The sequence below is a fragment of the Durio zibethinus genome, chromosome 1 (genome assembly GCF_047325235.1).
Source record: "Durio zibethinus cultivar Kanyao isolate XHJ-2024 chromosome 1, ASM4732523v1, whole genome shotgun sequence".
Taxonomy (NCBI): Eukaryota; Viridiplantae; Streptophyta; class Magnoliopsida; order Malvales; family Malvaceae; genus Durio; species Durio zibethinus.
In genome coordinates this window covers 6310397-6322460 of record NC_143162.1, presented here as the reverse complement: position 1 = coordinate 6322460, position 12064 = coordinate 6310397, and the positions used below count along the sequence as shown (strand labels likewise).

Here is a 12064-nt window from a genome sequence, read left to right as displayed (position 1 = left end):
GTGCCACTGGGCCAGAACTCAGTTCACGTGGGGGGAGCGACCATTAATATGAGTTAGTATATATGGTTTGGAGTCTTACATGAACATAACATTATATATGAGGCATTAATTAACTAAATAAGTATAATATATATTTTTCATTATCAACAAAATCCTATAACAATCCATGCATGAGAAAGGTGGTCCAAAAATCTTTACTTTCCTATAAATTGATGATATGTTGTCAGTTGAGCCAATTAGCTGACATGAAATGAGAATTAACACTTGAGATTGCATTTTTAAAAGAGTTTATACATGTAATATTATCTTCAGTTAAATTAATATAAAAATAGAAAATTTAATAGCAAATTAAAAAAAAATGAAATGTCACTAAACAAAATTAATCACTCAATAAATACATTCTATTTTAATTCACATTCAAAATTAATTATGTATGTACCTGAAATGCAATAAAATCTAAAATGCAAGAGATTAGCTTCTTTTTGTTATTTTTAATTAATTTGCGAAGAAAAAAAATGAATGAGTAAATAATTACAAATAATTTCTTAAATAATAAAAGTCTATTTACAGGTTTTATTAAGAGCTGTGAAGGTGGTAAATGCCAATGTTTTTATTTACTTTAAACTATGCAGCTAGTTTGAACTTTTGCAAAGGTTTTAAGTATTGAATCTTATAATCCTATAAAAGGGTCATTAATTAAAAATAATAATGATGAGTCAAACTCTTAAAATTAAGTAAAATAATTTCATAAAAATTAAAGAATATAATATGATAAAGTTTATTCATTTTCTTAATTTAAATTAATTTGTAACTTTAATCTTATATAAATATATAAAAGCCAAAGTTTTTGGCAAAAATGAAAAAAATTCTACATGGATTGCTTAAAATGTTACAATGTGGACGGTTTTAAAAATTATCACGTGACATCTAATAAATGTATTTTATTTTATTTAATATATTTTTAATTTAAAAATAATTCAAAAAATTAAATTAATTATATTTATGTTTTTATTATTAATCTTAAATCACTTTTAATTCAATTCATATTAAAAGTATTAAAATTTTAAAGTTTTAAAGTTTTCTTAATTTGACAAATTAAATCAATCAATATATAATTAAATAAATACTAAAATTATAATTATAAAATAGTTGATTTTCTAATCAATTATTTGATATATTTATATTTGATTAAATATAGTATTCAGTAATTGATATATTTCATGTATAAACATAGAAAGCAAATATAATTCAAAAAACTAAATTGATTATATTTATATTTTTATTATTGATTTTAAATTACTCTCAATTCAATTCATATTAAAAGTATTAAATTTTAAAAATTTTTTAATTTAACAAATTAAATCAATTAATATATAATTAATAAATTACTAAATAGTACAATTATAATTATAAAATTGTTGATTCTCTAATTAATTATTTGATACATTTATATTTCATTAAATATATTATCCATTTGAGTAATTGATTATTTCATGTGTCAATATATAAAGTAAATATATTAAATTAATTCTTCATAATTAAATTAATGGAATAAAATATTTTATTAATTTATACTTAATTGATACTTTTATAGTTTATTAAATATGATTTCATTTGATAAAATATTAATGCACGTTAATTTCATTTGTTTTCATTTGTAATATTTTATAATTTATTCTTTGATATTAAAGCACATTGGTTTAATTAAAATTTAATTTACTTTATTGCCATTATTAAATACAATAAATTTAATTTGTTTTATTATCTAAATTAAGAGATCTCTAAATATTAACGACAAAATAAAATATTTCAATATTAATCAACTTGTCATTGTTAGATCATTATTCACTCACAATTTTTATTATTTTAATATTAACTTTCATAATTTAAGATTATCTTATTAATTGACTATATTTATATTTTTATTATTGACTTTAAATCACTCTCAATTCAATTCATATTAAAAGTATTAAAATTTTAAAAATTTCTTATTTTGACAAATTAAATCAATCAATATATAATTAATAATTTAATAAATACTACAATTATAATTATAAAATAATTTATATACATTTATATTTGATTAAATATAGTATTCATTTGAGTAATTGATATATTTCATGTGTAAATATAAAGAGCAAATATATCAAATTAATTCTCCATAATTAAATTAATGAAATAAAATATTTATTAATTTATATTTAATTGATATATTTATATTTCATTAAATATTATTTCATTTGATTTCATTGTAACGTTTGGTTTCATTTGATAAAATATTAACGCATGTGGATTTTATTTGATTTCATTGATAACATTCTATAATTTTAAAAACTAGATATTAATGCACGTTGATTTAATTAAAATTTAATTTGTTTTATTGTCATTATTAAATACAATAAATTTAATTTGTTTCATTGTTTTAAATTAAAAGATCTCTAAATGTTAATGGCAGAATAAAATATTTTAATATCAATAAACTTGTCATTGTTAGATCATTATTCACTCACAATTTTTATTATTTCAATATTAACTTCTGTAATTTAAAATTACCTTATTAATTAACCTACAACACACATTTTGTATAAGTAGCTCTAGGTTAAGTATAATGCATTTTTAACCACTTTTCACTAATTTTATATCTTTTGATCACTACTTAATTTTATTTCAATTTTCTCTCTAATTTTTACTTTACATTGTTTCTTGATCTATGCTATTTAAAGGTTATTCTATTTTTATACTTATATTTTATATTTCTTTAACTAAGATATTAGCGTTTTTTTTTAATATTTTTTTATGATTAATTTAAAGATGATTTGATATATGCAAAAAAAGTCTTTCACTAGTAGAGTTGTTATTATGAAAGTTGATATCACTTTTGGTTGGCATTATATGTCATGTCCGTGTAACAAGAAGCTATTTGAAATTGATGAAAAATTTCAATGTTATTCCTGCAATGTTAATGCCCCTAATCCCACTCCAATGTAATTAGCATTTATATTTTTTATATTTGATACATAAAAAAAATTATTATTTCATGATGATAATAAAAGTATTTTAAATTATTATATTATATTTATAATTGTAGAAATTTACATTTTTTTGTAGGTACGAGTTGAATATTGAGGCATATGATAATTCTGATAAGACGATGTTTGTACTATTCAATACAGAAGCTAAGGATTTAATTAATAAAAATATTGACAATCTTTATAAAATATCTGTTAAAGTATTGAGTTAAAAATTATTTTGATATTATTTAATATTTAAATTAATTGAATGATATATTTATACTTATGATTTAGGAAAATGGAGATTATAAAATTCAAGAGATAGTTGAAGATCTTAGAAGTAATATTTGTGTGTTCGAGACGATGGCAACCAAGTATAATATTTTGAATGGCAAAAATTATTGGAAGAGGTATGTATAAGTTTATTATAATGATTATGATTGTTATAAAGTTATATAATCAATTGTTGCATATTTGTTTCAATAACAACTTATAAAAGAATCTCCCATGAAAAAAGTTTGTATGAAAGATTGATTTTAAGGATGAAATGAAATTGAAAACATTACTATCTTTTGTCTAAAGATTATTTTGATTCAATAAATTATGGTTTGAATTTTTTTTAGAGCTAATGATAATTGTATAAGTACGTTCAATATGTAATTAATTTATTTTATTAGATTAAAATATATAAATTTAAATAAAAATAATTATATAAGTTATGAGTTGTTCATAAATTTCATAACTTATATTTTCATTTTAAAAAAATTATATTTATAGAAGATTTATTGATATATGAATATATTTTTGTGCATTGCACGAATTTAAAACTAGTTACTATATAAAACTTAAAATATATAACTCAATTTATTTATATAATTATATTTAATAGATGACATTTAGTATGTTTGACATTAAAATCTCAACCTCTGCAATTATTTTTTTATTTTTAAATTTGATTTTTTTTATAAAAATTTTTTTAAAGAAAGGTAGTTGAATTTGGACATGATTTGAATTTTGTAAGCAAATCGTTGTTAGTAATAATTGAAGGGAAATGAGCATGCATTTTATCCATACATTTTACTCTTCTTAAACAAGAAGCATCCTCACCATAAAATAAATAAATAAAATTCAAAGCTTGAACAAACACTTCACAAACCTAATTAGTCATCTCGAAAATAAAATTTAAATGTCGATATATCATTTAAGGGAAAAAAAAATAGTTAAAATTAAATTGTAAAATAACTAACTTCGATTGTCGACGAGTTTAAGACTTGCATGTCTTGTCTTTTTTTTTTTTTGTTTCTTTTCTATTCCTCAAGAAATAATTGAAAAAGAAAGTCAAACATCAAATTTAAGAACGGCAACTATTTGAATTTGATTTGATATGATTTAATTTTTTTTAAATAATATATAATATTTATAAATTTTTAAATTTTAATTCAAATTGAAACCAATATTTTATATTATCCGAATCACATTTTATCGGTTTAATTTAATTTATTAGTTTTAAATTTTATTTTATAATTTTTTATATATTATTTTAATATAAAATTTGAGATATTTAAGTAGCTTTAGATGTAAAACAATTATTTTTATTTTATAAAAATTTAAAATATATAAAATTAACAAAAATATATAATTTGATTCGATTTTTTATTTTTTATATTTATTCAAATTTAATATATATTTAAAATCTAAATTAAATCTAAATAAAATAAAAAAATTCAATCCCAATTAAATCAAATATTACAATTTAAAATCGATTCTAAATTTCTTCGATTTTTTTTCTTTACCCTCTGTCAAAAGACAAGGGAAATGAGAAACGGGGGAGCAGGCAAGTGGCGACCCCGAACAGGAAGTGAAGTGGGCCATATCATGGGGGAGAGATGGGTCTTCAGTGAATTAAAAACATCGGCCCTGTTTGTCAATCAAATTGGTCTGGCAGTGGGACCAAAGGATAACCCAACGAAAGAATTGTGTACCCACCTGACGTGGGGGCATCAATACCTCATCATTGTGTTTAGGTCCTGCTCGGGACTGACCTTGATTGCTAGCTCCTACGGCCTTCCCCTCCCCTCCAAGGACGGCCTTCCCTCCCCCCACCATCTCCTTCCATGTGCATTTGCTCTTTCAATCTTGATTCCGACTCTAACCAACATCCGTTTTTTCTCTGTTTTAACAGTTCCTATTTGTTTCCCTCAATTAATCTTCTATTTGTCTCGCTTTTAGTTTTGTTATTAGTCTCTTTTCATTTAATTATGTACATGCTAATATATATATATATATATGTGTATGTACGTGCGTGTATGTGTGTGAGTGAGTGCTTAGAAATAAGCTCCAAAGGTGGAAAAGCCTAAAGTCAATAAACTAGAACAGTCAACAATGTACAAAAGGAAAGCTGTTTCATAAGACCTTAAATGAGTTTTATCGGTGAATTCCATGGTTTAAAGAAATTCTAAGTAGATTGCCTAATTGGGGAAACCATCTAGAAACCACAGAAGAGGAACGTTGTCGCATAAGCCTGATCAGCTGTCTGCTTTGTTTGATTGTCGGTAACGTGAGAAATTCAATCACCTCCAGCCTCACCTAAATTAATCAATTGTTTGTGCATGGTCCAAGCAGCCTCTATTACCTACTACTCGAAGATTTAACTTTTTTTCATATTTCTTTTGAAGGAAAGTGACACGGGTTGATAATCAAAACTTCTGGTACTGCTTAAACTTTTCCTATGACAAATTCAAATGAAACTTCGTGAGTGTTCACATGTCGTGCTGAAGGATTCTTGGTCATCAACTTGCACGGGGTCGGTGGAATATTGGAAGAAAAATATACAGCTTGCTTAAGGGAATTCAAGGAAAACAGCCCTTAAAAGTTTTTAGACTTTGAATCCAATGTGATGGTATAATTCAAGGAAAACTGCCCTTAAAAGCTTTCTGTAACTTGAAGTGCAAGACAAAGAAATACAGTAAAATGCTACATCAATCTTTTGACGGGATATCCAGCTAATGAAGCCCGGAAAGCATCCTTCTTCTCTTCTGTTCCAGCTATAAAAAAAATGAATTAAAAGAAAGAAAAGTGAATAAAATGGCTTGAGGAAGAACTGGAGGCCGGCTGTAGTCGCATTTTCTAAAAAAAGAACAGAAAAAAATCTACTGAATAGTTATTGCGGAATAGAAATGCACAATGTTCATAATAAACAGTTTCAATTATGTATTACATAAGATGTAGGTCAGGGTTTTTGGACTTCCTTGTTAATCAATCCCTATCCCTTTCTTTAATAGCTCACGACTCGATTTATGCACGTACACAATGAAAATATTATTACAGTTTCTTCAATCAAAATACAGAAGTAGGATTCAATGCCAAAAACTCAAATTACAAATTCCAGCCTTTTCTGGACGGAAAACAACATTAATCTCTCCAAAAAATTCCAAAAAGAAGTCCTTTATAAGAGAGAAAACTGCATTCTGCTGTTGTTGGTTACTTGTATTCCATGTCGGCTTTAGCTGACTCTGAGGGACCTTTGCAACCTCCCATGAATGATTCTCTGGTGAAGTAACAGTTATTGACTTGAGCATGTTTGCGCTCTCCAATAAAAGTTCCATTAGCAAAATCTGATCTTCTTCACTTTTATAACCCAAAAACTCTACAATCTTGAGGTGTTCGAGCTGTGAAGTATTGGATTTCACTGTTGCATCATCCATCCAAAGGTGAGGTTCATGCCAGTATTGGTGAAAATATGGACAAGGTATAGAATTGAGGTCAGGATCAATCTGCAGTTTTTATTCAGACAAAAAAATTAGTGAATGAAAGATTATATTGAAACATTTGAAGTAATGCGGGAAACTTGTAGGCAAACCAACTCTTACTTTGATTAACAACTTCTCCAGGAAAGAACAGATGTTCAGGAAGCAAGCCAATGAGTCCCGTTTGGTCTTGTTCAGTCCAGAATCCATCCAGCTCAATTCCTTCAAATTGTTGAATCTGAATTCCAGCCTTGAAAAGATTACTCCTCCCGAGCACAACCACTATATATGGAAAGACAAGTATTTCTTGTCAGGAATGAAAAAAAAAAAGTAAAAGCAAGGAGAGTTCTGTTTAATGGGGAAAAAAAACTATACCTCAAGAAGCCAGCTGTTAATAGTGAGGATCTCAATTTCCCTGAGAGAAGTTAGGAAAGAAAGAACATCCTCACAATCAAACTCACTACTGCAAAAACCATTCCTCAAATCAAGCATCACTTCTACCAAGTCTAAAGTATTCTTCAGCTGAATCTGAGGAAGAACACCTTGATACCAAAATGATCTGAGATTTCTAGCTGAGACTGTGATGTTGGCCATGTCTGGACAATCCATCACTTTCAGGATTTGAAGGTGGTCATTCGCTTCTATATCAAGGATTTGCAGTCCACTGCACTTTTCTAGCTCCAAGCTTTCAAGAAACTTAGAAGTGGAGAATAAGGCAGAAATCAAATCATTGCCAAGGTGATTAACTGATCTAACACGAAGCATCTTGAGAGTGGAAAAGCGGACTATCTGTGAGGCAGGGCGAGTTATTGGTTTCAACTTCAAATGGAAATTCTTGGCCTCTTTCTCCCTCTTAGAGAACTCGAGGTGAAGTTCTTGTTCTACCCCTTTGGTAGCTAAAACAGTGACTCCATCCTTAATTTCCTGGTAGCTTAAACACAGCTTCCATACCCGATGAATATCATAAGACTGGGAGATGATTTCCTGTAGCTCTTCTTTGGCTTCTTCATGACAGGTTAGTAATACAGGTACCCAGAGGCTTCTCCAGACAGTTGAAAAGGCGCTTGTCCTCACTGCCTCTTCCAGAGGAAGGATTGATATGATTCGTTTCAGAATATCCTGAGGCAAACTACTGATGAAATCACGCCTCTCATCTTCCATTTTTATTGTCCCTCGTTCAAAACCAATCTGTTATACAAGAAGTTATTCAAAATCACCAAAGAAAAGCCACACAGTTCCTTGCAAACTACTCCAACAGCTTGACGTGTTTTCTAATGCACTAGACGTGGAAACAAATTTGTTGTCGTTATCAAGGTAGCTAAGAACGTCAATTAATATCTTCTTGAGAACTGTGAAACATCTACCAGCCCTCCATTGATTGAGCTTTTCAGGACATCATGTGAAAGACAAAGACCTTGAGTTTTTTGCTATTCCACCGGATGGTTTTGCGTCTCAATCACTATTTAACCCTTTTCGATGTTAGGATTCTCATTGTGCTACCCTATCTAAATGAAGCCAAAGTCAACGTTAAATTTGACTTCAAAGTTGTTGCTATACAAAAGGCTTTAAAAGGATTAGGAGAGCAAATATGATTAGAAAACAGAACTCAATAGGCCGTAGCTTAACTAGTGATAACAGAACACTTTAAACTAGTTAAGGCTAATAAAAAGAAAGCCCAACAAGCAAATCCTTCGAGTAAAATGGCTGAAAGAAAAATAGAGTTAAGCACCAGATAGGCACTCGATATAGGTTTAAACAAGTGACACTTGCTTCATAGTGGAGTACATTATAAAGTAGATAGTGGAGAAATCAACATCAAAGGTTAACCATCTCGTATATATATTCAACCCCAAATTTATTATTGCTTTGAATCGATCAAATATCTAGAAAATTTTGACCCATATTGCAAACGATAATATTTGTCATTATCACAATAACATGTTTAACTTTTATGTGCTATATATACATTCACGAGTGAGAATAGTAATCAATGTGTATTCAATAAAATTAGTTGAAGACTTTTCCTTGTTGTCCATTGGTCCCTTGGATTAATTAGTCAAGTTGTTCGTTATTTCTCTTCTCGGTCTCTACTAAACATTCTTACTTTCGCATGTGTTTACCAATCATCACATTTGATAGTTTGTATTTAATTTAATAATAAATGTAGGCATTTTTTACTCAAAAAAATATGATTCAAAACATCCAATCACTCCATCATTCTTTATATATTTTTTGAAAAGAAATCCGAGATCAGCTATAGCTTTAATTTCTGTGTTGATAATTACTAATGGAGAAATTCCTAGAGAAATTTGCCAACTTCCATTGGAGCCTAGACACAATTAATACCTTGCACGTCTAAATGACTCTTTTCGTCTGTTGAATTTTGATTAAGTGCGCGGTAAGAAATTTGTAGAAGCCACATATGATACTTGGCTAATATTTTTCTGGTCGTGCGTTAATTTTCCTCTAAAACTCACCGAATCTTTGAAATTTTCCTATTTTTTAATGATAAAATTTCAATTTTAATCAACATAATGCTAGTCGTAAAGCGTTTGTCTAAAGTCAGCAGTGCAATTTTCACGAAGAAAACGATCTAAACACTGAAGTACAGATTTCGGTACGATTTTCATCAATAATAATCTCCAAAGAGAAAAGTGTGGGAAAGCGTAAAAGTCAAAACGTTATCAACAATTTTGAAAACATTTCTAATTAATTAAGTGCTTTGCTTAATGTAAATAGTAATCTTCTCAGATTTACAGATTATGTTGTACTGACATACCATCTATTTTTGTCTTACGGTAGCATCTGAAAGAAATTAAGATAAAAAAAAAAAGAAATTAAGGATTTTATACAACTTTGGATGTAGTTCCAACTTAATTATTTTAACTGCCTATGTTCTTAATATTGGACAACATGATTTTGTTAGTTCTTGTTTGCATGAGATATATTAAGATTTACCCTGAATATAATAATTTTACATAAAAAATTAAGTGAATTATAAGAGTTTAACATTATTTTACATCTCATATTTGGAATTTAGTAAAAATATAAAAAATTTCACTAAGATATTTTAGTTTTTGTTTGATAATTTCAGATAATTAGACATAAAAAAAATAGCTAAATGAATAGACTATTAAAAGTGTGTTATTAAGTTTTGAGTTAAGTTTTGAATAATAAATTTTTGTAACTTTTCTTATTCCAAAAGTCTTATAGTTAAATATTTATTTGTTAGTGAATTCAGTTTGGAATAGACTATTTTGAGTTGTGTCAAAACAAATATATTTGTGTGTTCGAGTGCTGTGTGTTGATTTTTAATAAATGGTATCAGAACATGATTTGAGATATAAAAAGAGGTAAGTTCAAAAGAGTTCGATTCAAGAGAAGAACTCGAGTTTATATTTTGAGGATTGAAAAGCATAAAGAATGAAGGCACATAAGAGAAGATAATTGTAAGACTTTTATTATAAGTAAAGTCAAGTATGTTTAGCATAAAAATAGATGATTTGATAAAATTTGAGTTAAGGTAGAAATTATTGAAAATAGTGACTCAAATCTCATAAGAAATTTATTTGAGATTGATTAGACATTGCTTGATGGACAAAAAAATTTGTAGAAGAATAATTCTAAGAGGTATGTGATTCTTAATATGTAAGTTTGTATGTTTATAAATAGAAGGAGTCTTTATAGGATTATATATGAAAAAAAGATATAAGAAAGTTGTAAGATTTTATGGGATAGACACCCTATGAGAGTATTGGAGATTTACGTCTTATAGATGTGTATGTTTATATGTTTGTAAGTGAACTAGAAGAGATTGGATGATCCACATAAGTATAATGCATTAGTGCATATAAGTATATGTATGTTTGTATTGATAATATTTTTATGATTAGAGGAGATTGAGAGAATCATGATTATTAATAGTAAGTGCTTGATTTGATTGTTTATGTGTAATTTTCTATAATTAATTAATTTTATTTTTTATACATAAACGTTAATTGATTGGATAAAATCACGTTAAATTATTATTTTTTATTTGATTAATTATTTGATTATATTTCTGTTGGCTTGATTAGATAAATACTTTTTGCCTAACAAAATATGTATATATTAATAACAAAAATATGAAACACAAAAAATTTTTTTTGAAGCATTTCACTTTTTTAAATAAGTTTCTATATTTTATTATACTTAAATAAGAGTGTAATAAAAGTATAAAAAAATGTTTAAATTAAATAATAAAATTTAATATTTTTTATTATTTTAGTCTAAAAAAAATTACATAATAGATTTAATTGTTAAGTTTTTTTTGTAACTTACTAAATAATTGTTATCCCTAAACTCATGATTTATTTTAATTAATTTATATAATCGATCTTAAAATAACATTTAAAAAATTTAAAATGCAAAGTCAACGTAACCAACCTTTTTCCTTTATTTCAATCTGCTGACTTCTTTATAAATAAAAAAGGTTAATAAAACAGCACGGACCACTTCATCTTGGTATTCATCCACCATATCCATATGGAATAGTGAAAGTTCTGTCTTTTTCCGCCGCTTTCTTTCCCCTGGCCGTGGCAAATTTGTAGCCTTGTATCTGTCTAGTTACTGAGGGTCAAATACTCAAATCATCGAGAAGAAGTTGATTAAGTCAATTTCTCTCCATCGGAGTTATCCAACCAATAGCCAACCCAAGCTTTATTTCCAGGATTTGCCACGAAGCTTGCTAAATGGTTTTTCTTTTCTGTAAACGTATATAGCACCAAAAAGTCAAAGACTCTAGCCTTACTCTTAAGCATGCAGTGGAGAATGTGGCATCCTGAATTTTTATAAACTAATCGATCGGTCCAGGATTCGGCGCAATTGGATTAGTTGACAAAATATTTTTTTGTTAATTGGATTTAAAAAAAAAAATGGGTTGCCATGAATTTTGCTATGTACCACGTCATATACTAACGAATTAGGCGAGTTCTTTTTGTCCACAGAAAATGTCAACTGGACATTTTTTTCAAGATCAATAATTAACAAAAAAACAAAAAAAAAACAAAACGATTTATTCTCCAAGGAAAAAATGATAGAGAATCTCTGATTGAAGATTAGGAAAATCTAAAATTTCCTTTTGTTTTATTTAGACATTGCAATTGTGATCGATGACAAATTAACAGCTTTCTAAAAACAATCATGATAATTGTATACACTTCCTATTCATACAAATATATGAAACTTGACATCAACACAAGAATAAAAATCCCTTTTAATGCGGGTGGGATTTTCCATTTTCAATAACCTTCAATAGAATCAGACAAA

The 12064-nt window shown here is 27.2% G+C and overlaps 1 protein-coding gene across 1 annotated transcript; it reads right to left on the bottom strand.

Moving 5' to 3' along the window:
- Window positions 1-6314: 6314 nt before the first annotated feature.
- On the bottom strand, window positions 6315-8137 carry LOC111311065 (F-box protein At2g39490-like). Its single transcript, XM_022910443.2, has 3 exons — window positions 7133-8137; window positions 6881-7039; window positions 6315-6784 (listed from the first exon to the last, which is right to left on the bottom strand). The coding sequence occupies exons 1-3, from the start codon at window positions 7916-7918 to the stop codon at window positions 6368-6370; spliced, it is 1362 nt and encodes a 453-aa protein (XP_022766178.2). The 5' UTR covers window positions 7919-8137; the 3' UTR covers window positions 6315-6367.
- Window positions 8138-12064: the final 3927 nt, after the last annotated feature.